Below are 22,407 nucleotides of genomic sequence, written 5' to 3' on the forward strand. Positions count from 1 at the left end.
GAACCTGATATAAAATCATGTTACTAATCCTATGTAATCTGATTTGGGGGAACGTATTGCTTACACTAGAAACACATTTACAAAATATAAAGATACTCTAAGTATAAACAATTTTCTTGCTACATTTACTTACTTAGGTTGTGTGTGTCTATATCTCACTGTTTATTTCTTTCACTCTTTTTGTTGTCTGCAGAACCCTTCCAGCAGCCGGCACCAGTGGGTTTTGCGCTCAGTTATTCTTCCATTCGTCTCTCTTGGCACCCACCTGACTCTCCAAACTCCAACAGACTGAACTACACACTCATCAGGGATGGACAGTCAGTGCATACCATCCAGAGTCACTATCCTTTCAGTAAGTATGTTTTCTGATGTCCTGTTTAACGGTTACCTTATCCTTGTACCTTTTTATATATTTGTTTTCTTTTGCTTCATGTACAGTACCTGCATTTCTTGTCTTGCCATGTACTTTGTGAATCATTTTTAAACACATTTAATCCTTTTACAATTTCAAATGCACATGAAGCAATCATTGTTTTCCAAATTCTTTTCCCTACATACTTTTTTCTGCCACCTTTTATTTCAGGCCCTGAATCAGTTGAAGACACCGGTTTGTTTCCTTATAACAACTACTCTTACTGGGTAATAACAGCTAATGTGGTCGGTGCCGCAATAAGTGCAGCAGCATCATACCAAACTTTAGGTGCACCCCCTGAAGCAGAACACCTCCATTTAAACCTTGTGGGACGCGCCGGTCCAACCACCGCTAGCTTTAACTGGAGCACACCCAGGAATGATACAGGCCCAGTGGAGAGGTGAGGAAAGGCTGGAGGGGATGTTTAGACAGAAGTCAGAATTTAGATTCTCACACTATTCTATGTTTTGCTTCTGACTGAAACTGCCTGCTGAAAATATTGTAATCATCAATGTAAATTATCATTGTTATAGCATACTATTACAGCCTGAGTGTACATGAACTAAATTATGACTGGACTTGGAGAAAACATTTATAAGTGACATATTGAAGTCCCTTTTGGATATACACTTTGTGTTAAAAAATAATAAGTCTGGATAATCCTTTAAAGCATGATGGTTAAATTACTGAAATTGATGAGGAACCTTCAGTTTGATTTCATTTTGGGGCATTTTAACATATAATGTATTGTTAATAGCCAGACAGGAATGTGGGCAGAGGAGCAGAAGCTGCCTACTATTTAAATCAAGGATATTGCTGTTTACACTGTTCTATACATTTTTAGCACCTAGGCCAGTGTAACATCCCAGCACTATATTCTAACTGAAACACATTACAGTACCATGTGAACTGGTGTATTGTGAATCACAGTTTTTGTCTCCCACAGGTTTGTGTTATCCTCACAGGAGTTTGGTGGGGCAGAGCCTGTCGTTCACTACACAGGCTTATCAACAGAGGCTGTGGTGAGCGGTCTGAAGCCCTTCACCCAATACACTGTCACACTGGAGGTACGTGGGGCGAACATCTGCTACTGTTAAACGTCTTTGTATCTCATTGCAAAATGTAGCCTATTTGTACCAAATTCCCCAAAATAAACATAGTGTAAAGCTCATGTATCTTTAACAGTATATATCAAGTATGCGTGGGCCACAACCGATGAAAATGTTCAGGAAGTTACAGCCTACAAAATGAAAATGACCAAAAGCTAACCTTGTCTGCAGGCTTGCTCTTCTGGGGGGTGCACATCTACCCAACCACTGTCTCTTCTGACAGCCTCTGCCCCCCCAAGAAACCAACCACCACCCAGAGTCACTGCTACAGGACCGCATACTCTGAATGCTTCCTGGGACCCCCCCAGTCAGCCAAATGGTAGGACCCCTACATTTTCTAAAGATGTAGAACTACAGAAAACATGCACAAACAGAAACTGTAAAAATACACACATGGATACATATTCATTAGAAATATGTTAGAATGACATGGCTTAACAAATACAGTATACATATATACACATTCATGTCAATGTATAAATGTGTAATACAAGTAGGGTAAACACAAACACAACACACATTTTTAACTAACATAAAACACTTGCCTTGCAGGATGGCTTTTAGGCCTGTGTCAATGACATGAGACAGCAAGGGAATCAACTTACACACACACACACACACACACACACACACACACACACACACACCACACACACACACACACACACACATACACACACACACACAGCAATACGCACTGAACTGGGACTGCCTTTAGTAAATCCAGAGAGCTTTGTAATGGCTCTAAGGCTCAGTGTCATACAAAGCCCTGCAACCCGGAGGTTTCGCTCTCTGTTTGTCTCTTTTTTTTCTGTCTTTGTTAATCTTTTTCCCTCAAAGTGCCACAAAAAGCCTCGTTACATGGGTTTCTGTGTGTCTACTTTCTTAATTTTCCCTGTCATTAGTTCAATGTTCAACTTGATTCAACTGAAATCTGAGTGGGTTTGTTCCCTGACTTGGCCCTGTTTATTGTATTAACGACAACATGGTTTATTATAGCATACTAGAGATCTTTGGGCTGAAAATATAGTTTCGAATTATGCTTTAAATTATAATTTCTTACATCTTCTGGACTTGGACTGGAAATTGATTGAACAAATAGAAATGTACAAATTCATTTTATAACAATTTTGTTTTCTCCACAGGTGTTATCACGAGGTATGAGGTCTTTCTACGCGGACCGATGGAAACACAGAACTCTTCAGGTCCGGCTGATGAAAAGAGAGTGCTTGTCAGCGCTGGATGGCTGGATCTGAGTGTTTCTCCAGAAGCACAGCTAACCAATAGGAGCACAGTACCACCCCCTGAGAGCAGCACCACTGTAGACGATCTGGAGGCGTTTTCTACCTATCAGATGAGAGTCGTGAGCATCAATGTGGCAGGAAGTGTCACATCAGGTTGGACCACAGCACGCACCATGGAGGGAGGTTAGTATAGATCATGATTGTGGTTAAACTGAGCTTACATAGATATTTTGTTATTCACTCATGGGGTCCATTTGAGGGATTAATCCATTTCAACTATGTAGATTGATATTTTTAATTGTTCTTTTACCATCAGGGATTAGACATCAGTCAAAGTCAGATGTCATTATAGTCATCAGTAAGGTTTACCTGCAGATAGCCAACCTTTTAGCTATAAGCGTTTTTAGTATAGACTATTTGCCTTTTTACTGGAGTTTCTCCCATGGCCATTAGATGCTTGCTCCATAAAAATCCTGCGTTGGTCTATAATTCATACTCACAAGGTCTCTCTTGAAATGTCATGTTTATATATACACCACCATTCAAAGGTTTGGAATCCCCTGTTATGTTGATGTTTACCTTCTTTCTTTCAATAATATCTGTTTTTAAATATATTAAACAGTATATTTACAACAGCAAATGTATTATTTAAAATTGAAAAGAAGGATGCTTAAGTTATTCCAACATGCATTTAGTCGATGTCCCCAAAGTGATGCTTGACAGGGGAGAATACTGTTACTGATGTTGAGATGGTTGAACCATTGCACAGTGTTTTGCTCAGCAGCAGGTAGGCAGGCCAGAGAGTAAACCTGTAAGAAGGTAGCAGGATAAGAACAAGTTTCTAATCTGAATATTACATTTGACTGCTTCTTTGCTTAGAACAAAACATTTAATATAAACTGATTTATCAATTATGTAGTGTTGACATTTCCTCAAGCATAAAATACAGCACAAATTAAGGGCAAAAACCATTAAAAATGATGAGTGAAATCAGAGCTCTGAGTAATGTAATCAAGTGGTGTTTTGGTCAAAATGTGTACTGATGGATCTAATGAAAAAATAATTGTTTTAAATAAAAAAAACAGGGATTTGTCAAAAGGAATGTAGAGAGAGGAAGGAGAGAGGAAGGAGGGAGGAAATAAAAACTGCTTGTGGGGGAGGGGAAACTCATTAAGGTATTTGAATTTCAAATAGATGATATGGCTCATTAGGACTAAACGATTGCCTCCAACATCACTCTAAGCTATGTGTCTGGATAACAAGCATATGATAACACCATTTTATATGTGGAGAGTGTGTCAGTGTTTGTGCACGTGCGTGCGCTGAGTTAGGGAGGAAGAATGTGACTGTGGTTATGTCTGCCATGAATCACATTTCACAGCATATTTCACAGCTAGATGCCATCAACAGAGGAATAAAAGAATCTCTTCTCTCTAATCCGTCATGTAATGGTGGCTTTCACAACCGTAGAATTATGAAATATTTAAATCCATTAAATCCACATAATATCCAAGAAGTCTCAATTTCTTACTTATGTCTCTGTGTATAAATTAGTATTTTATTTTTATTTAGCTCACTGTTAAAGGTTCGTATTAAATAGTAGTAGATGGCATACAAAGAAAAATGCATCTAACACTTCTTTCAATCTAAGAGATTAACAACTTGTAAGGTTTTAGTCTCAGGCTCTCATAATCTAAAAGAAAATGCATCTTCTTCTAGACTCTAATTATAAATTCATTTTAATCATATCAATTGGTGTAGTGGTCCCTTGGGGAGGGGGTATACTCTTTTAAATAGATGGGTAGATCACTAATGAGAAAGTGGGTCCAGTCCTGTATTTCAATGGTTTTCTGACTGATTTGTTATTGTACCGTAAATCCACAGAAAAACAGGATTCAAATATATGTATACATGCGTGTGCCCTCCACAATACCAGTCCTCATACTCTAATTTAAGTCATAAGTAATTATTCTAAAAAAAATTCTAGTGACATTTCTCGATTGATTGATTCTCATCAATGCATCAATACAATCAATACATCATGACCGTTTAATAATTGCAGGTTTTGTTTAAATGTTTAGAAGAGTTGTAATACCTGAAATGATTTGTCATTCACAATATGACAATATGTGATGAGTTGATGAAAAGTGTATCATTAATAAATGGCTAAATATATTGTGTGATGTTTACTTTTCATACACATGTTGTTTTCCAGTCCCAGAGTTAATTGCTCCTCCAGAAGTGACCTCCCTGTCCTCCAGCAGCCTCAAAGTTGTGTGGAGCTCTGCTGAGGGTCGAGGGGTCATTGCCCGCGGACAGGTCACCGAATATCGGGTCAACTTACTCACAGAACAGACCAACAATCCCTATGCTCCTCCAGTTATTAGTCAGGTAAGACGCAGACACACATTTTCCCTTTCACAATATGATCAGGACAAAGTCAAGTCAAGGTAAAAGCTTTACAGTTTGTTTGATTTTTGACAAATGATGTTGGATTTACTCATCCCCAACTGATTACCTGCGTTAGCAATAAAGTTTTGGAACCACAGTATGAATAAATATGTAATTAACCCAAACACTTTTAACTGGCCATACAATTTAATGAAATGTGATTTGATTTGTCAGGCACTCTTAAAATGAAATGACTGGTATTTTACAAGATTATGTTTAATCATCATGGTTTTCTGATGGTCACAGTTATTACACAATTAATAGTGCAGCTGTAGTGTATGGGTGGTCAGGTCGGTTAACACGTCAAAGTGTGTGTGTACAGAGTTAAGTACTGAGGTCAGTGTGTATAAATCCTGTTTCTTGCTACTTTTTTCCCCTCTTTCTCTCACTTTTTCAGGTCTTACACAGGGTGGGCCCATCGTCACCACCTGTTTATGTGGTGAAAGGACTGAAGCCTTACCATGTGTACAACTTCACAGTAACACTCTGCACAAAGACAGGCTGCATTTCCAGTCTGCCAAGCACAGGACTGACCTTACCAGCAGGTAAACAAGAACATGTGCACACAAACACACATGGATGTAGACAAACAGAAACAAAAGTACAAATGGCCTCGCAACAGTAATCAGCTTTATAAAAACTAAATTTGAAAACATGGAAATGCTGATGCTGATTGTTTTTGCAGAGAGATAATAGCAGCTTAGTAACATAAAATACTTGTGGGGTTATTCTCTTTATAACTACTGCAACACAAGCCTCTGACATATGTACACACGTATCCAAAAGCACACAGTCAGTCATTGGGTACTTGAGTGGAGACAGCAATGGTTGTGTTAACCGGAGGGGATATTCATGGCACGCGGCAGTAAAAACAATTTACTGTTAATTACAAGGAGAAAAATGTGGCGTAGCACACACTTCCTGCTGGCCATGAATCAAACACACACAGAGTTACAGAAACACACATACAATCTCTCTCTTTGAGATGTATAACCATTATGGAATGGTAATGAATTGGCTGTGTTTAATAACTCAGGCAAAAATCTATGGGACTGAGATGAGTACTAATTGATCAGTGCAGGATGACATAGACACACACACGCAGTTACAGGATTTGTATTCATTGTCTTAATCCGTCAGTTTCTCTCTGACAGTCTGTTGCTCTGTCACACACTTTCTCTTAATCTATGCTTCAATTCCATCTCTACCTGGCGCTTGCACTTAAACACAAAATAGCACATTGCAGCAGGGAAACATGAATCACTCTGAAATATACATAACACACACACACACACACACACACACACACACACACACACACACACACACACACACACACCTGACTCCCAACACTCGTTTCCATCTGTTCACTCATGAACTCTCTCTGCTCTTGCTGCTCATTTTATGTCTTTTTCTGTTTTGTTTTGTTTATCCCTTTTGGTAAATAGACAATGGATGCGCCGAGTGGTTTTGAAAAAATACCCCAACCTTTCATCTATAAATACTTGCTCAGGGATTTGAGCTTTTGAACGTACTCGTAACAGCTACATCTGTTGACATAACGAATATTTTCATTTCTAACAATTCTGAAAAAGTCCTTCCTTGTGTTTATTGTGATGAATGATACTTTATATTGTAATCTGTGGACTTTTTAAATGTATTTTTAATGGCTGCATCTGTTGACACAGCGACAATGTTTATTTCAAGTGATTCCAAAGACTTCTCATGACTGTAATACAGTACAATACAATATGGCTTATTGTACCCAGTTGACTTTTTGAATGTATTTTTAACAGCCACATCTGTTCCTACCATTTTGTTTCATCCGACGCCAAAGATGTCCCTTGTTTCAACTATAAGAAATGATAAGGGCATATGCCGTTTGGCAGATTTTTTTTATCATCTCTAAACAATTTGCATAGCATGTGCTACTCCATTGGGTGTTGAGCTTCTGTTGCAGCTCCACGCCTCATTTTCTTAGAAAATATTTATTTATATATTTTATGCTTTCATTCTGACAAAGCTGTGGCTGCAGGATTTATGTTTTATGTACTTCTGTGCGTGCCTCCGTCTGTTTGATCATCCTTCAGTCTGTTCAAACTATAACATATTATATATATACAGTATTTCATTCGATTTTATTTTTTGGGAAAAACCTTGCAGAGAGAAAACCAAACAAATCTTAGTCCGAGTAAAACCTCACTTCAATCTATACTGTTGATGCAGGGCTTGTAGCTCACAGAGCTACATGTATTATGAATAAATATGTCTAAAAGTATTTTCTTAGGTTTTCTCAGTCTATGGTTTTCTCCCAATACATTTTGACATCTTAAGCCCACATTTTTTGTAAAAATCGACAGAAAAACTGAAAACTTCTGCATGATTTGTCTAAAATGTTACATTTGGTCTCGAAATGAACATCTCCTGAATGAAACAGGAAATGATCCTCACATTAAGTGGTACTCCTGGCAGGGTGTACTTGAGCGTGGTACTGATGCACTGATAAATCTACGCCACATAAGGCTGGGCCATTAGATCCAGCTACCATCTGCTGTAAGTGAGCAGACGGCATCTGCGAAACCACTGGAGTTACACCAAAGCACATGACTGAGCATTAGCGCGCACATTGAGACAGACGTAACGACACAAGGAATGCGCTCGCGCTCCATGTGTGTGGATGCATTTGCAATTGTTTCAATGTGTGTGTCTTTCCACAAAGTTATCGATCAAGACGTAAAGTGAGTGGCTAATCAGGGGCTGATGGTGATGTTTTATGTATCCTACATCCATAAAGACTTGTTCTACAAGACATACACACAGAGAGACATACACACATACACACTCCCACTGTAACACCACTCAACAGAACAGGAACTTTATTGATTTACGCATAATTGGCCTGAGGCCCTTCTTGAGGGGAGAAATATGCATGGCAAGGGATCGCGATGTCAATAAGTGGTGTGCTTGTGTGCGTGGTGTAACTGTACGCTAAGAGCCTGTTAAGACATGTCAGTCGCTGTAAAAACAGAAAACACACACACATGCACAATTGCTCCTGGGAGCTGGCCCATGATTTAGCTGCTTCATTACCATGTCGGCAGCTAAAATTAACCTTTCTGGTGGACTGCTAACCTTGTGTGTGGCTGTACATGTGTGCGTTTCAGCACACGCATGATGAGGCAAGTGGCTTTCGTCAACTCAATGTGTCATAGTGTTAAGTACATTTCAGTGAATTAACAAGCAGATGCAATAAATGAATACATGACACCCTAAGAATAGGGGACAGCACATTAGAATCTCATCGATCAACAAGGAAAGCTGTCTGGTATGACACAATGCACACGGACAAACATACACACACTGTCCTTTGGAGTCTGTTTAAATATGGTGATAGAGTGCTGGTTGTTGATGACAATATTGCGTCTAATAAACACAACCGGTATCCCCAATAATGTTACTTTGTTCAACTCAACAATACTTCAGTGGCTGTTGCACCTAAAAGATCATTTGAAATACAATTGTTTTTTTATATATATTTACCACTTTGGTATAAATCTGTTTGTAAAAGGATTCTCTACGGTGGCAAACAGGTGCAAAACATTATCATAATAAGAAATGCTCTGCAGTTTAAAAATAATTGCAAATAAAAAAACATGAATTGGAAAACACAAACAAGAAAAATCTTCACCAACTTGACGAAACATGCGCAGCGTTTACTAAAAGCGCTGCACAAACGAAACACTGCAAAAACAAACCGATGCAAACAAATTACTATCACCTGAAACGTACCTAAAGACATTTACGTTTTCTTGGCTTATTTTTACAATGTGATCGCATTACTCCAATGTCACTTTCACTTTTAAATGTTCACTGATCACATACATGTAGTTTTTACTGTTAAAGTGAAATTATTCTCATAAACTTCACCAACATTTTACAATAACTGGAGTCAACTCTGAAGAGAAGAGATCAAGAATCATCGCCTAACCCCCACTTATACAGTATAGTAGACCTACTCTCTGTTAACTGATTTTTAGTGCCTTCAAAGGTGACAATAGCTCCAGTAATTCAGTTATAATACCAACAGTAACATAGCAGTCTCACAGACCGACCTCTCCCAGGGTTATTCCAGGAGGTCAGCCCAGTCTGATCAAAACTTAAAACCAGCAGAGCGTTATCCATTTTGCCACTGGGTTTCAATCAGAAGCCCAGGAAATACTTATGTCGCCTCATGTTAACATACTACAAGGCTCAGATAAAGGTCTGCTACAGAAAGATTCAAGCCATGAAATGCTTCATCTCAATATCTTTAAAGTACGCACCAAACACCAAGGCAAATTCCTAGTAAGTGAATAACCTACATGGCAACCTTATTCTGATTCTGATCATAGAAGTACACCACTTTACCAAAATGTGCGTGTGAATGCATGTGTGTGCGTGTGGCACCTTCAATGTTCTAAATGTCACCATAGCTCAATTTCAATAGACTGGTAAGCTATCGATTGGCAGTAATTTATGGTTTGATGTGCCAAGATGAGCCGCCTAAGACAAGCTGTCCACTTCCCTTTTAAGAGCTCTATTAGAACTCACACTAAGACGGTCCGCATGTGTGTCACTGAGAGCTAATTTACTCCTACCACAGACCATTTAGACCATTACTGAAACACACTCACACATACACACAGAAGCACAACGACGGATTGACACTTAATGCACGCACATCTTTCCCATCTCTACACCAGTCCATCACCTGCTATGTTTCTCTCTCCCTTCATATATATATCTCCTCTCTTCATATCCGCCAGTCTCCGGTTGATTTATTTATGATACGTATGTTGAAGCTACGGCTCAAGTGGCGCCCAGTATGTTTCACAGGGACATTTAATTTAACATCTAAAGTGAAAGAAGGAAATTAAATTGACCCTCCGGTAAATGAAAATTGGACTGTGCAGTCTAGACATGCAGTAGGTGTGAGATAAATGAGCTAAAGTCATTTTTCTAATGAAAGAAAAAAATATCAAGATCAAACAATCATTTTTATCAATGATCAAATTCACAACATGAAAATGCCTTAGAGTAGGTTAAGAGTTGTGGATTGTGTTTCTATGTGCTCACATTTAAGACAGATATTTAACAAAGTTGTTAAAGTTATTACTTACATTTCTTATCTGCCTTGTGTCTCCTCAGCTCCAACAGGACTGTCTCCACCTCACTTACATCCAGTCAATGATACCACCATTCAGATAGACTGGGACCCCCCATCCCAACTCAATGGACCACACCCACTGTATCAGGTCTATAAGATAATTTTCTCGAATACGGTATAGGCCTCTTGACATTGTGTTTTTTAGTACTTTTAAATTGAAATATGGACCTGCACTTGGATGATTTAGTATAAATTGTAATTAATGTAGTAAGCTGGTGTGGAATAAAACAAAATAACAAGTTCATGATTACTATTATATAATCCTTAAGTAAGGATTTGAGTATTGTTGCTGTATATTAATATTATTGTATACCATTTATTTGTTTACAGGTGGAGAGGATAGATGTCTCTCTCTCTGAGCCACGGGGTCCTGTTGTCAGAGGAACCAGATTCTCTGGAAACAGTTTCTACCAGTTTCCCAGTGACACCCTTCCTGCCAACACTGACTTCACAGGTAAGAGAGTATATCTGGGTACATGCAAATCAATGTGTGTATCAAAAAATGGACGACGTGTCTGTCTGCATGGATTTATACTGTGCATGTGAGTAAAGTAAAGTGAGTATGTTCACATGCTTACAAACCCGGACCTGTTTGCTGGTATGTTTTTGTGTTCGGTGATCGTACCGCAGTCTCTCAGTCTTCTAGTGACGCTTTTTGAGAATGACTTCCCCAGTCATCTTAAAGGACAATTATCTTTCTGTTTACCAGCATCATTAGAGGGTTGAGCTGCACAGCCAAACATGTGCCGGTTCATCTCAGAACATCACCCAGTCTGACGCTCATAATTAATGACTGCTGATACTAATCAGTGGGATTTGAGTGGGCAAAGCTCTTTGACGCCACTTGAGATTTCTTCACTGTCCTGCAGAAACCTTTTAACACCAGTTTTATCTTTCTTTATCTACAGTATATATTTAAATGTAATTCTCAGATAAAACCTTTCCAAGCCATGGTAAAACTTTAAAATACAAGCCATATTTCTGAATCGGGTAACAAATTCCCAAGATAAAACTTTCATCTGTTATCCTTATGTGAAAGTGAGTCAACAAAGCTCTCACATTGGTTTGTCACATCATTTTGTTTCTAACTAAAATACTCAAATATGTTTGCCACTGGCAAAGTTGGGAACTGTTGATTTCCCATTTGAAATATTAGAAGTTTTCAGCCATAACAGATTGTCAGTGTCTTAATACCAAAGAGAGGATCTCTGAGTGGGATATTTGAGCGGTCTTTGAGCTTCCCTGCACACAGATAGCCTGTCTTTTTTTTTACTGCATCATAGTGGTAAGTAGAAAATTCTGTTTTTGTAAAGGGCTTTTGAAGGTCGCACAGTAATTGAGAAAGAATGAAATGATTGTGTTTGAATTGGTAGCCACCCTAAGAGATAGAACATGTAATCTATTAAAATGTTGCTTTATATTAAGATCAAAAGCTATTTATAGCATAGAATTCCAAAATGACTTTACCTTTTGAATGTATGTGTTATTCTATGAACTGTTGTCCTAATGAAATGTGGTTATGAGTTAAGAAATCCCACCAGCTTTACTTCCATTCTTCATCTTTGTTCATGGCTCCCAGTTCCTGTGCATTGCTCTTTTTCTGACCGCTGTGTTTTTATCAAAAATCAACCAAATATGATTATTTTATTTCATCCATGCCCCTTTAGCGCAAAGGTAAATAAACATATCTGAAAACTGCCAGTAAATAGATGATTTTGCCCATGAGGGGTGCCTCTCATCTCCTCCTTCATAAAGGGTAATGGATCAGACAATCACTTTCAGACCGGATCTATTCTGGACCATGAATGTGTCGGCAGTCCTCAAACCATCGCCCTTTTACAACCATCAATACTAATAGCATCATCTACAGACAATTATTCCCATCGAAGCGCATGGAACAGCGAACAAATCAAAGCCAAATTGGATTATGAATGTAATGCAGTGTAATGTCCCCTCGAGAGTCAATTGATCACAGAGGAGAGACTCGTCAATCGTTGATGTCTTATGGAAACCCAGTAACTCCGACAATGACAACTGGAGAAATTCTATACAAGTCAAATCTTTGGATAGTCTTTTTTGTTCAGTTTAGTCTTGTGAAAATCTTTCTTTACTGATGAGTTTGTTTGTCTTTCATCCTCAGTTTTATTGCGACTAAAGATCATAAAGGGCTTTCCATAGGAAACAGTAGATCATAATGTTTCTATCAATATTCTTTAATATTTTTTCCATCAATGTTCTTTCATAATTTTCCCATTAATATTACGCTCCATTCTTGGAATATAAGTAGTTTGTTGTTTCCAAAGGTACAGGATGTCACTACAGTCTTTATCGTACAGATGTGTATTAAGGGTACATTTTTGAGAAAGGGCAATATTCTTTGTGTTAAATCTTATTTAGAATCAAAATTGATTACCATGTAAAATCACATGATATTTACCCTTTCACCTGTTATTTATAGCCACTTTACTTAAATAGTTTTAGCCAAATAGGTTGCTTTCCATATGCAGTTATTGTGATAGAAGTGGATGTTTCCATAATGATTCCATAATAATGTCTGCTCACTTGTGATAAACGATGCTTCCTAATGCTGAATGAATTTAGGGTACTTGGGGTCAATATTTACCACACTGAATCTTACTTTAGATAAAAACAGGATTATAATAATATGCGATCATGCTATGATATGAATACCCTGTAAGTGCTTGTTTCCATAAATGCATGTTAGTCCATTCATCTTATCTGTAATGCTTCAGTCTCAAAGCGCTACAATGTGACTTCCTGCTCTCCTTGTTCATCTTTGAATTAAGGATACGGTTCTAAACAGATTATAAAATCCTATCTCCTCATTTATAATTCTTCAGTGTTTGAGCCTGAAATGGGCTGATTGCAAAGAGGATGATGGCCTGCTCATATTTTCACTAATCCAGATGTATTTCTACAACCCACAGTAAATGAAGAGTGATGAAACATCACAAACATAGTTTAGAAAAAAAAGAAAATAAATGAATGCAGGAACAAATAGACTTGGATAATTTCCAGACATGTCTAATACAGTACATTGCTGCTGCTGCACTGCAGCAACTGAGCAGGAAAGAGGGAAATGTTAAATGATACAAATTATTTTTCCTTAATTAATATGATTGATTGCCAGGCGTTGACGTTGAAAGGAGAGGGGGAGAAATGTGTGAAGGGAAAGTTTGCACAGACATCATTAGTTTTTCCCCATTTAAAGATTAATCAGAAGAGGCTGGGCTCTTTAATTCTGTCATTTGTATATTTAATGGGCTGCTGCAGAATCTATGGGTGTAATTAGCTTGCTGCCGCGCTCTCATTAATACGCCAGGCTCTGATTAATGCCAGCGCAGAGCTAACATGACTGGAGTTATTCAGGTTATGTTGTGTAGATGATTGCACACAACCTCCACTGTTTACCGAGACAGAGAGAGGAGAAACAATACCATAACACAAGAAACAATACTCCCTTATAAATAACACTATACTTAAAACTGTAAATGGATGATTATTGCCACTTGTTAGTTTTACATATGAAAGTAATTCTCTTTATATCACACAGAGAGGGGAACAGTACCTTCATTATGAACAATAAACTGACAATAAAATGATTTTTAATTTACAAAAGACTCAATTCAAACAATATAATTCTCTCACTTAACAACTCCAGAGTTGATGGTGTGAGAATAATTGGTTTTATGTACTTGTAGGACATAAAATGTTCTTTACAGTACATTGAGTAATATATTGCTCATGAAATAAACTTCCTGTGAAACAACACAGGTAATGTTTATGGACAAAGGTCTCTGAAAACATTTCTCCATCATACTCTTCATGTTCTGGTCAGATGTGAAGTAGAGCTGATTTGATATTCTACATTACATTCTGTAGATCACATAGAGCCTTGTCCAGTAAACTCATCCCAAGTGAATTTAATAATATAAACATACATTTAAATAATATGTTTTTGCAAGTGTAGGCCTTAGGTCCGGGCTGTTGTTCGGTCAGTTGATCTCAACACTTTGCCAATGAGCATGATATATTCTCATCTTGGCCAAATTGTGTTACCATTTGCATAACAAATGTTTCATAATGTAATGAGACATATATACTCTCCAGAGGATGGTCCTATTATCAATTGTTGATTGTTTACCAAACCCCCCAAGAGACAACAAAAGTGGTCGAATTCACTACTTTGGGCATGACCATTAGGTGACATTTTGCTAGAACTAATGATATAGTACATCCGATTTAAATATAATAAAATGATTTGGTTGTCCATCGCATTCACACATGTTGTACTTGTGAGGAGTGAAGGCCTGCTGTGTAAAAATGTACTGTTATATTTAGCAGCATTTGTGTTTCTGTTAGGCGTTGTTGTGCACTCTCAGGTGAACAAGTGCATGCTGCTGTTTTGTGTCTGTGTGTTGAACTGTGCATGTGCTTGTCTGCTTGCATGTACTCTGTATATGTAACAGAGACACCTGTCAGGATGTGTGCTCAGGTTTGTCTGGTGATGGCTCCAAAGTGGTTGTCAGTGTGAAGTAGCACAAGTCCTGTGGGGAAACCTGAAGGAAGTAATGCTGAGCATGAGCAGTGTCACTTAGATGCCATGCATTTGGACCAAACACCACGGCCAGGCATATGTTGACAGTGTTTCTTACCTTATTGCACATCTCACAAAAACAGGCTCTGCGTTATAGGCAAACAACAACAGTTGTTTATTAATGTGACCTTGCATGCATCTCTTGACCTTTTATTATAAGAAAACATATAATGATGTGCTCGATTATTTGTAAAGCAAAGATCAATACAGGAAGTACTTGCGATCTGCCATTGCAAATAGGGTCAAAGGAACTTTTCAACAATATTTTACACCATTACTGCTTTTTGGCAACTGCAAGACTTGGATTGGATATCTTGAATAATCATTTATAAACATCACATGACATGAGGAAACGTGAGCTCCGGGTCCATGTTAAGATAGTGAAACTAAATAACATCATCCAGTAAAGTTCAGGATGTTGCACCATAGGGGTGTAGAAAATTCGCCCATAATATATGTAACTGTCCATTTACCTTTTTTTATATACCTACATATAATGATATACTCCTATATACCTGAAGAGTCCTGCATGCACTTTCATTTTTGTTATGTTTTACTGATATAGCTAATTTTAATTCCTGTTAATTGATATTGGATATTAAAAGTAGTACAATGATGTTTGGCCTTACAGGGAGCGACTGTGATAAATGTGAATGCAGATTTAACTGTTGACAATATGTTTAATCAAAACCACTGTGTCATAATAGGTATCTTTATCTAAAGATATATCAGAATGCATCACAGTTGTTTTGCATTGCATACATGTGCATGAACCTCTGTGCTGATGAAGCAGTAATAATAGTTATGCTGTTTCTCTCTTGTCAGATACTTTGAGTGTGCGCCGTAGTCCAAAGGGCCTTTTTCCTTGTGTACAGAATTGGTTGCGAGTGTGTTTGTGTGTGATAGAATCTGTACCTCGCTATGTTTACGTCACAATAAAAAGCTCACTTTGATGTCATCTGCTGTCTTTTTAACAATGGATAACTGTTTACAACACCGTTAAGACGAAAAATAGTAAAGTAGGATACATGAGAAGGAGCACAGTTGGGAGTGAAGGAGGTCAAAAGAAAATTGAAGATGCAAGGAGAGAAAAACATATTCAGATGAAGCAATAGGTGGGGAAAGATGGAATGGAAAGGTCAAGAAAAAAAGGGAGGAAGGTTAAAAGCGTAGGGAAGGAAGAAAGGAAGGAATGAGAGATCAGGAGAGTGGGACACAGAGAAGGTTAAAGGGGGGTAATGTAATGTCAGGTATCTGTCATGACTTCACTCATCTCTGTGGTGACAAGGTCATGAATGTAAATGACGGATGCCTGCTTGATGCACAGAATGCAAGTTCAATGTAAACAACTTCTTGGTCTTGTCTTAGCCACATACTACCACCACAATTAATGCACATGTATTTCCATGTAGACTTGTTTAGAATTCATTAACTGAGGTAAAGCTATTTATTTTGTGCACTTTTGGTAATCAATACATAGTATACTGCCCAAATGGGACCATTATAAGAAGCCACTTTTACATTCCTTTTAGATCCAAGGGGCTTTTCAGCCTTGGATTCTGCAAGGAAAATGCAATGATTCTTTCCTGTCATTCTGTCACATGTATAGTATGCCCAGTTTATCTTCTAAATCACTTATATCCTGCACTGAAATGGAAATGGCAAACCTGTGATACCTTGTGAGCCACATACTAATATAAGATGATTATGGCAAAACTAAAAGAGTTTTTCTCAAGCCACATCCGGAATGGATTTTTTTGTTTTTCAAAGGGTACATGCTCTTATCTATGAAATGAATCCTGTTTGTAGCATGTGTGCCGGTAATTTTTTTGTCCAGTCCAAAAGAAATCAGACTCTGACACATGTAATTGCTACTAGGACTGGGACACTGCTTATTTCTGTAACCATGTTTTGCTTTATATCAGCCATGTTTTGCTTTATAACAACTAGCGTAACACCATTCGATTAACATGTAACAATTGGACAACATGGAACAGATATTTTTCATTCAAAATAGTGTGCAAGCTGCGAGCTACATGGATAATTTGTATTCATCTTGAGTTTACCGTGTAACTGTTTGACTTCTCTCTATGTTAAGTGAATTCACACACTAATTATTTTGCAAACACCGGCTTCTGATGAACCCTGGACTGCCTCCATTCAACTCCTCAGATCTTCCCACACTTCTGTTCTCTTCAGAGACAGACAGAGATGAGGAAACGCAAACGTAAAATCGCATGCTCTGTGTCACTATGTGGATCTAGAAGTGGATTAAGATCCAATCTCTGATCCATAGCAACATGACAAGACAGCACGTTAGAAGAATTCTGTGCGAGTGTGTGTGTGTTAGAGGGAAATCTACACATTTCCCACATTGCTGAAGCTTTGATTTCACAGTATGCTTTAAAACAAAAGAAGCAGGACAGCTGTATTGGAATACGATGTTACTCCTTTATTTGGTCAGTTAGCCTGCTCGGTATAATTCTTTTTAGAACTTAAATGTGTTGTCTTTCCAGTTGGTGGCTATATTTTTCTATACAATCTTTATAGCATTTTGAAATAGAACAAATTGGGCTGTATCTGCAAATTGTAAAATGAGGACAGAAAAAGGCCCTATATGCAGATCACAACCAAATGAATTGGTGCTCACACCTCGTTTAAGGTTGGACTGTAAACATTGTGTAATGATATTGCAATGGTCCAGTTTAACAGAGGGATATCCAGGTCAATTAACACACTTATAACTAACCCCCAAGTGATTTTGCATTTTTTATTATATTGGATATGTATGATAACATTTTGTTAAATTATATCCTATGGGGAAATTAAAGAAATGAAATGCATCTCTTTCTCTTTTCTCTATCTCATTTTATATCAGGTGTTGAGTTGAGTTTCAAGACTCAGTCTCCAGACGGCCTGCTGCTCTGTGCCTTCTCTCCAGGAAGTCAGGAAGAGTTCCTCGCTATTCAGCTCAAAAATGGACGTCCATACTTTTTGTTCGATCCACAGGTATGTAACATTTATTTTACAACTTGAAAAAGTGTGAGTACAAAGAAACTGACTGACAGGTGCCAACAACAAGCATTGCTCTTATTTGTTGGTTTTATTACTATTATTAAATATTATTATTAATTATATTTTTTTGTTTGAGTGTTCCTTATTTTTACTTTTTGTTGAGGGACTTCCACATAATCTCCATCCAGCTTGACTATAATTAAAACCCACACACCTGAGTGTACTTTCATTTACAGTGCCATATTTGAGAAAAGGACATGATAAACTATTATTTATTTTTTAGATGTACTGCTATTGTTAGTAAACATCTTACCATATTTTGTTTACCTATCTATGCATCTTTTTTCATCCACATTTTTGTATATATCCCTTTATTATTGGAATCTACTAATTTAACTCACTTACTTACCTTCACTTTTCTTTTTCTCTTTTTTATTCTGATCCACCTCTGTCTTTCTGTCTTCCTCTCTTCCCCCCCTTTCTCTCTCGCTGTCTCTCTCCCATTTTCTCTCACTTGCTCTCATCTAATAAATGTGATCTGTAGCCCCTCATTGGTTTCTGTCAGGGAGACAGGGAGAGGGGAAAAAACTTTGAAAGTGTGTCAACGTTTGAATTGGACTGCAATTAACTCATTCCCTGCAGTCACCACGCGTGAATACCAATTGCAAGCTAATTAAGCTTTGCACCCTTACACACACACACACACACACTCACACTCACACTCACACACACACTCAGCCCTGCTTCCCTTATCCATCGATACAGACACATGTAGAGGGGTTAAAGAGTCAACGACTTAGATGATGAAAGTGATGATGGGAGATGATTACACATACTTCCATGAGGCCACCAACTAATTACACACTCAAACAAACACACACAAACACACTTTCCTTCCTCATCACTATCCAATTCTCATTATCAAAAAGCCCTCATCAAAATGTTACCATGGGAGGTATCTGTGTGTGAGAGTAGTTTACGTCACCGAAAAGACTCTTGTTGACTTGCAGTGCTAATGTGTGTGTCTCTGGTTACGTGTACTGCTACGTGGGCGATGGAGCGTATGTGTCTTCTCCAACTGGGTTGATTCCTTTGTTTAGACTAGTTTGGGGTAATTAACAGTGGGAGTGGTGTCACGGCTTATTAGTGTTCCCCTAGATACATATAGCTGGGCCCATTACTTCCCCCTATTAGCCTGTTGAGCTAGCCTTAATGGGATTACTAGTGCAGGGGGGGTAATTTAGCATGACACAGGAAAGTGATATGCTCATAAATATGTGCACATGTGAGCTGCCACACACACACACACACACACGCACACGCACATGCACGCACACACACACAAATTGACACTCAAAGACATTTGCTGTCACTCATTGAAGAGAAAGACCAAAGAATTTAAGTAATCTTAGTGTCACAAACTATTTAACATTGTGGGAACACAGACGCACACACAAACGGTTCACACTCTATTGATGCAGGTGAGCGGTGTTTAATAGACCAGTGGCTCTTGGTTGTCAGTAGTAACTGGTAACTGCACTGTCTGTCACATGCTGTGATACTAGATTACACATGTAGATCTCATCAGGTTCACTCGTTAGCTGTCACTGTCTGTTAAATACATTTGCTGGCAAAAAGACAAGTGTCAAAAACCCATAATGTAATCTGACAGTGCTCTTGCCTTTCGAGGAGAAGACATTGTAATCTTCAACAACAGATAACATGTAAACTGACATTTACGAAAATGAACCAGATCTTAGCCCCTCAATAGCACTCCTAAATGTTGCATTTACTGTCGTTTGCACAGCTGCCTGCTGTTATATATTAATTATTCCGTTTAGAAGTCTAGGCTAATAGTCTAGAGTCTAGACTTACACTCGTCTCTGTCCAATATTGTGTGTAGACTGCTGTCTTTATATATTTATTGTTGTGCCAACTTTTTATTTCTATACTTTATACCTCTTATACCTCTTAATATGTGTATATGTATATATGTTTCTATTTGTCTGTATGAGTATGCATGCGTATATACTGTATATATATGATTGGTGAATACTTTGATACCCTTTTGGAGGCTATACCTCTATTGGTCAATTATTATAGGGATTTCTATTTGACCCATTCCAACTTTTTAACAGACAAACTCCACTTCAATCTACTGTTCTCTATACAAAAATGTACCTTAACGTTATTCAATTTATTGCATATGTCACAACCTAAACGTGAAAAGACTTCCAGTCACCTTTCAGATTCTGGAGGAGTTTTTGCTAAGGTTTTGCCAGGATTGACCACATTGGCACCTTAAGCGTGGCATTATACATCAGATTCACACCCATATATGCTCGCATTCTGTTCGCGGGATGCCAAGTGTGGCTGGAATATCCGCAGGGGCAGCACTTTGGATAAGTGCTTTTTATTTGGTTTGTGTGAGAGTGTGTGTGCCCATCAGCTTCCAGTATCAGGGACTGTATATTAAAGAGATTGGGCATTGGGGCCTTGTCAAAACAGCGGACACACACCTTAGCTGAGTGCTGTGCAACTCCAGTGAAGGCTAAAGACCTGAAAGCACGTCATGAGTGACCTGGATTTAGCGGAAGATCTATGTTTCCAGGCGAATTAAGTGACTTGCCTGTGTTTGTTAAATAATGTGTCAATGTCTGTGTCTGCTTGAATTGGTTTGTGTTTGTTAGTTTTTTGTCCAGTTATTATGTTTTTACTCAATGGCACTTTGGTGGTAGATTTCTGAGAGTTGAATGTTAGTTGCTTCCATTGCCAGAGTCTCTCAGACAATGGATTCAGATGTGTGTGTTTGTGTGAATGTGTAACACAGAAAGAAAGAGAGAGCAATAGAGAGACTCCTCCCATGTTGTCTTGTTAAGTAGAGCTGTCTAGCAATGGTTGTAAAGATGTCAAAGGCTGATATACTCTGGCATTCATACATTTATTGATCTCATCATTAAATCTTCATCACTGTGTGTGATCTGTGTGTGGATATATGTTGTTTGTGTGAGTGTGTGCGTATACCCGTTACTCTTGTGTCTTTGCCTACTTGCTAAAAGCTGATCACAACAATGATGTCATACTTAATAGGTAGCAAAAAGTCCTGTAACAACACTTTGATGATTATATGTGCATGTTGGTGTCCTTTTGAGGGTGGTGTTTGATGTGTGTCATCGATCCTTAATGTCTAACCTTGTTCGCACAACAGAGGGATAAAGAAGCGATCATTTGTAATGTTACAAAGTGAGCGTGTTTGATTGCACTGTGATTTAAAACTTCTTCTCTTTTGCACCAGAGGTCAAATATTTACTTTAGAGAACTGTAAGACCAATGGTCAGAGGATGTCTTCACATACCATAAACGTAAATGTGTTTAAATCTTGCGTGTGTGTGTGTGTGTGTGTGTAGGGCTCTGCGGTGGCTGTGAGTGTACATGGTGATGGGGGGCGCCGCTACAATGATGGACAATGGCACAGCATCATAGCAACAAGGCGAGGGGCCGTGGGAACAATCGTTGTAAACAATCAATACAGAGGTAACTCTTCTCATATTCATACTGACCACTGTGTGTATCTGCTCTGTGAGTGGGAGTGTAAATGCATTTTTGCTTATCTACAGTATACATGCGAGGTTGAGATCCTCTGCTTGGATGTGTATAGTGTGAGATTTTGTTTGTATGTATGTTTGTGCGTGTGTTTCTATTTATGTAAATCCCCCCGTGCTGCATGGAGGTATTAGAAAGGTTAATCCCAGCCACTCTGTGTCTAATGAGAAAAATAGAGCTTCACACACACAGAAACACACCTCATGCCCCTCCGTTATCCTCAGATCTTATTCAATTCCTTTCTATATGGGTAAATGAGATTGTTTTTAACCTATCCTCTCTACACTCCACACTTTCCCCAACAGGAAGTGCGTCAGCGTCCAGCGGCAGCACCATTATTGGGGAAAACACAGGGATGTTCATCGGCGGGCTGCCTGAAGACTTTACTTTGTTAAGGGAGGATTCAGGTATGTCCATTGTCAAACACTCCATTTCATTATATAATATGTTAGTGTGTATCAATTCTAATATTTAGAGAGGTCTGTTAAATGTCTCCACTTGGTTTGTCTTTTGAATTTATTGTATTTATGTTAATGACTCTCCAAGGAGGAAATGGGATTTTGCTCAAATTACCTCAATTTTTTTTATACAAGCAGCATCCCACAATTACATGGGAGTCATGTATCCTCGTAAAATGTTATACAGGAAGGAGTAACATCTTTAAAAGTCACATGGTTGAGGGCCAGTCCCACAACTTTGAGAACAACTTACTGTCTTTATTCAATGTGCCGTCATTATCTTATCCAGGG

General features: G+C 38.3%; 1 protein-coding gene across 1 annotated transcript in view; it reads left to right on the forward strand.

Moving 5' to 3' along the window:
- The window catches only part of ush2a (Usher syndrome 2A (autosomal recessive, mild)), a 184,516-nt gene that overhangs the window by 46,783 nt on the left and 115,326 nt on the right, over positions 1–22,407 (forward strand). Inside the window, 12 exon segments of the mRNA XM_034116183.1 lie at positions 194–352; positions 584–812; positions 1,359–1,479; positions 1,693–1,840; positions 2,667–2,948; positions 4,981–5,156; positions 5,614–5,761; positions 10,404–10,510; positions 10,753–10,876; positions 17,919–18,049; positions 21,463–21,589; positions 21,964–22,065. Coding sequence (XP_033972074.1) covers positions 194–352; positions 584–812; positions 1,359–1,479; positions 1,693–1,840; positions 2,667–2,948; positions 4,981–5,156; positions 5,614–5,761; positions 10,404–10,510; positions 10,753–10,876; positions 17,919–18,049; positions 21,463–21,589; positions 21,964–22,065 — 1,854 coding nt within the window.

Source organism: Trematomus bernacchii, unplaced genomic scaffold (genome assembly GCF_902827165.1).
Source record: "Trematomus bernacchii unplaced genomic scaffold, fTreBer1.1, whole genome shotgun sequence".
Taxonomy (NCBI): Eukaryota; Metazoa; Chordata; class Actinopteri; order Perciformes; family Nototheniidae; genus Trematomus; species Trematomus bernacchii.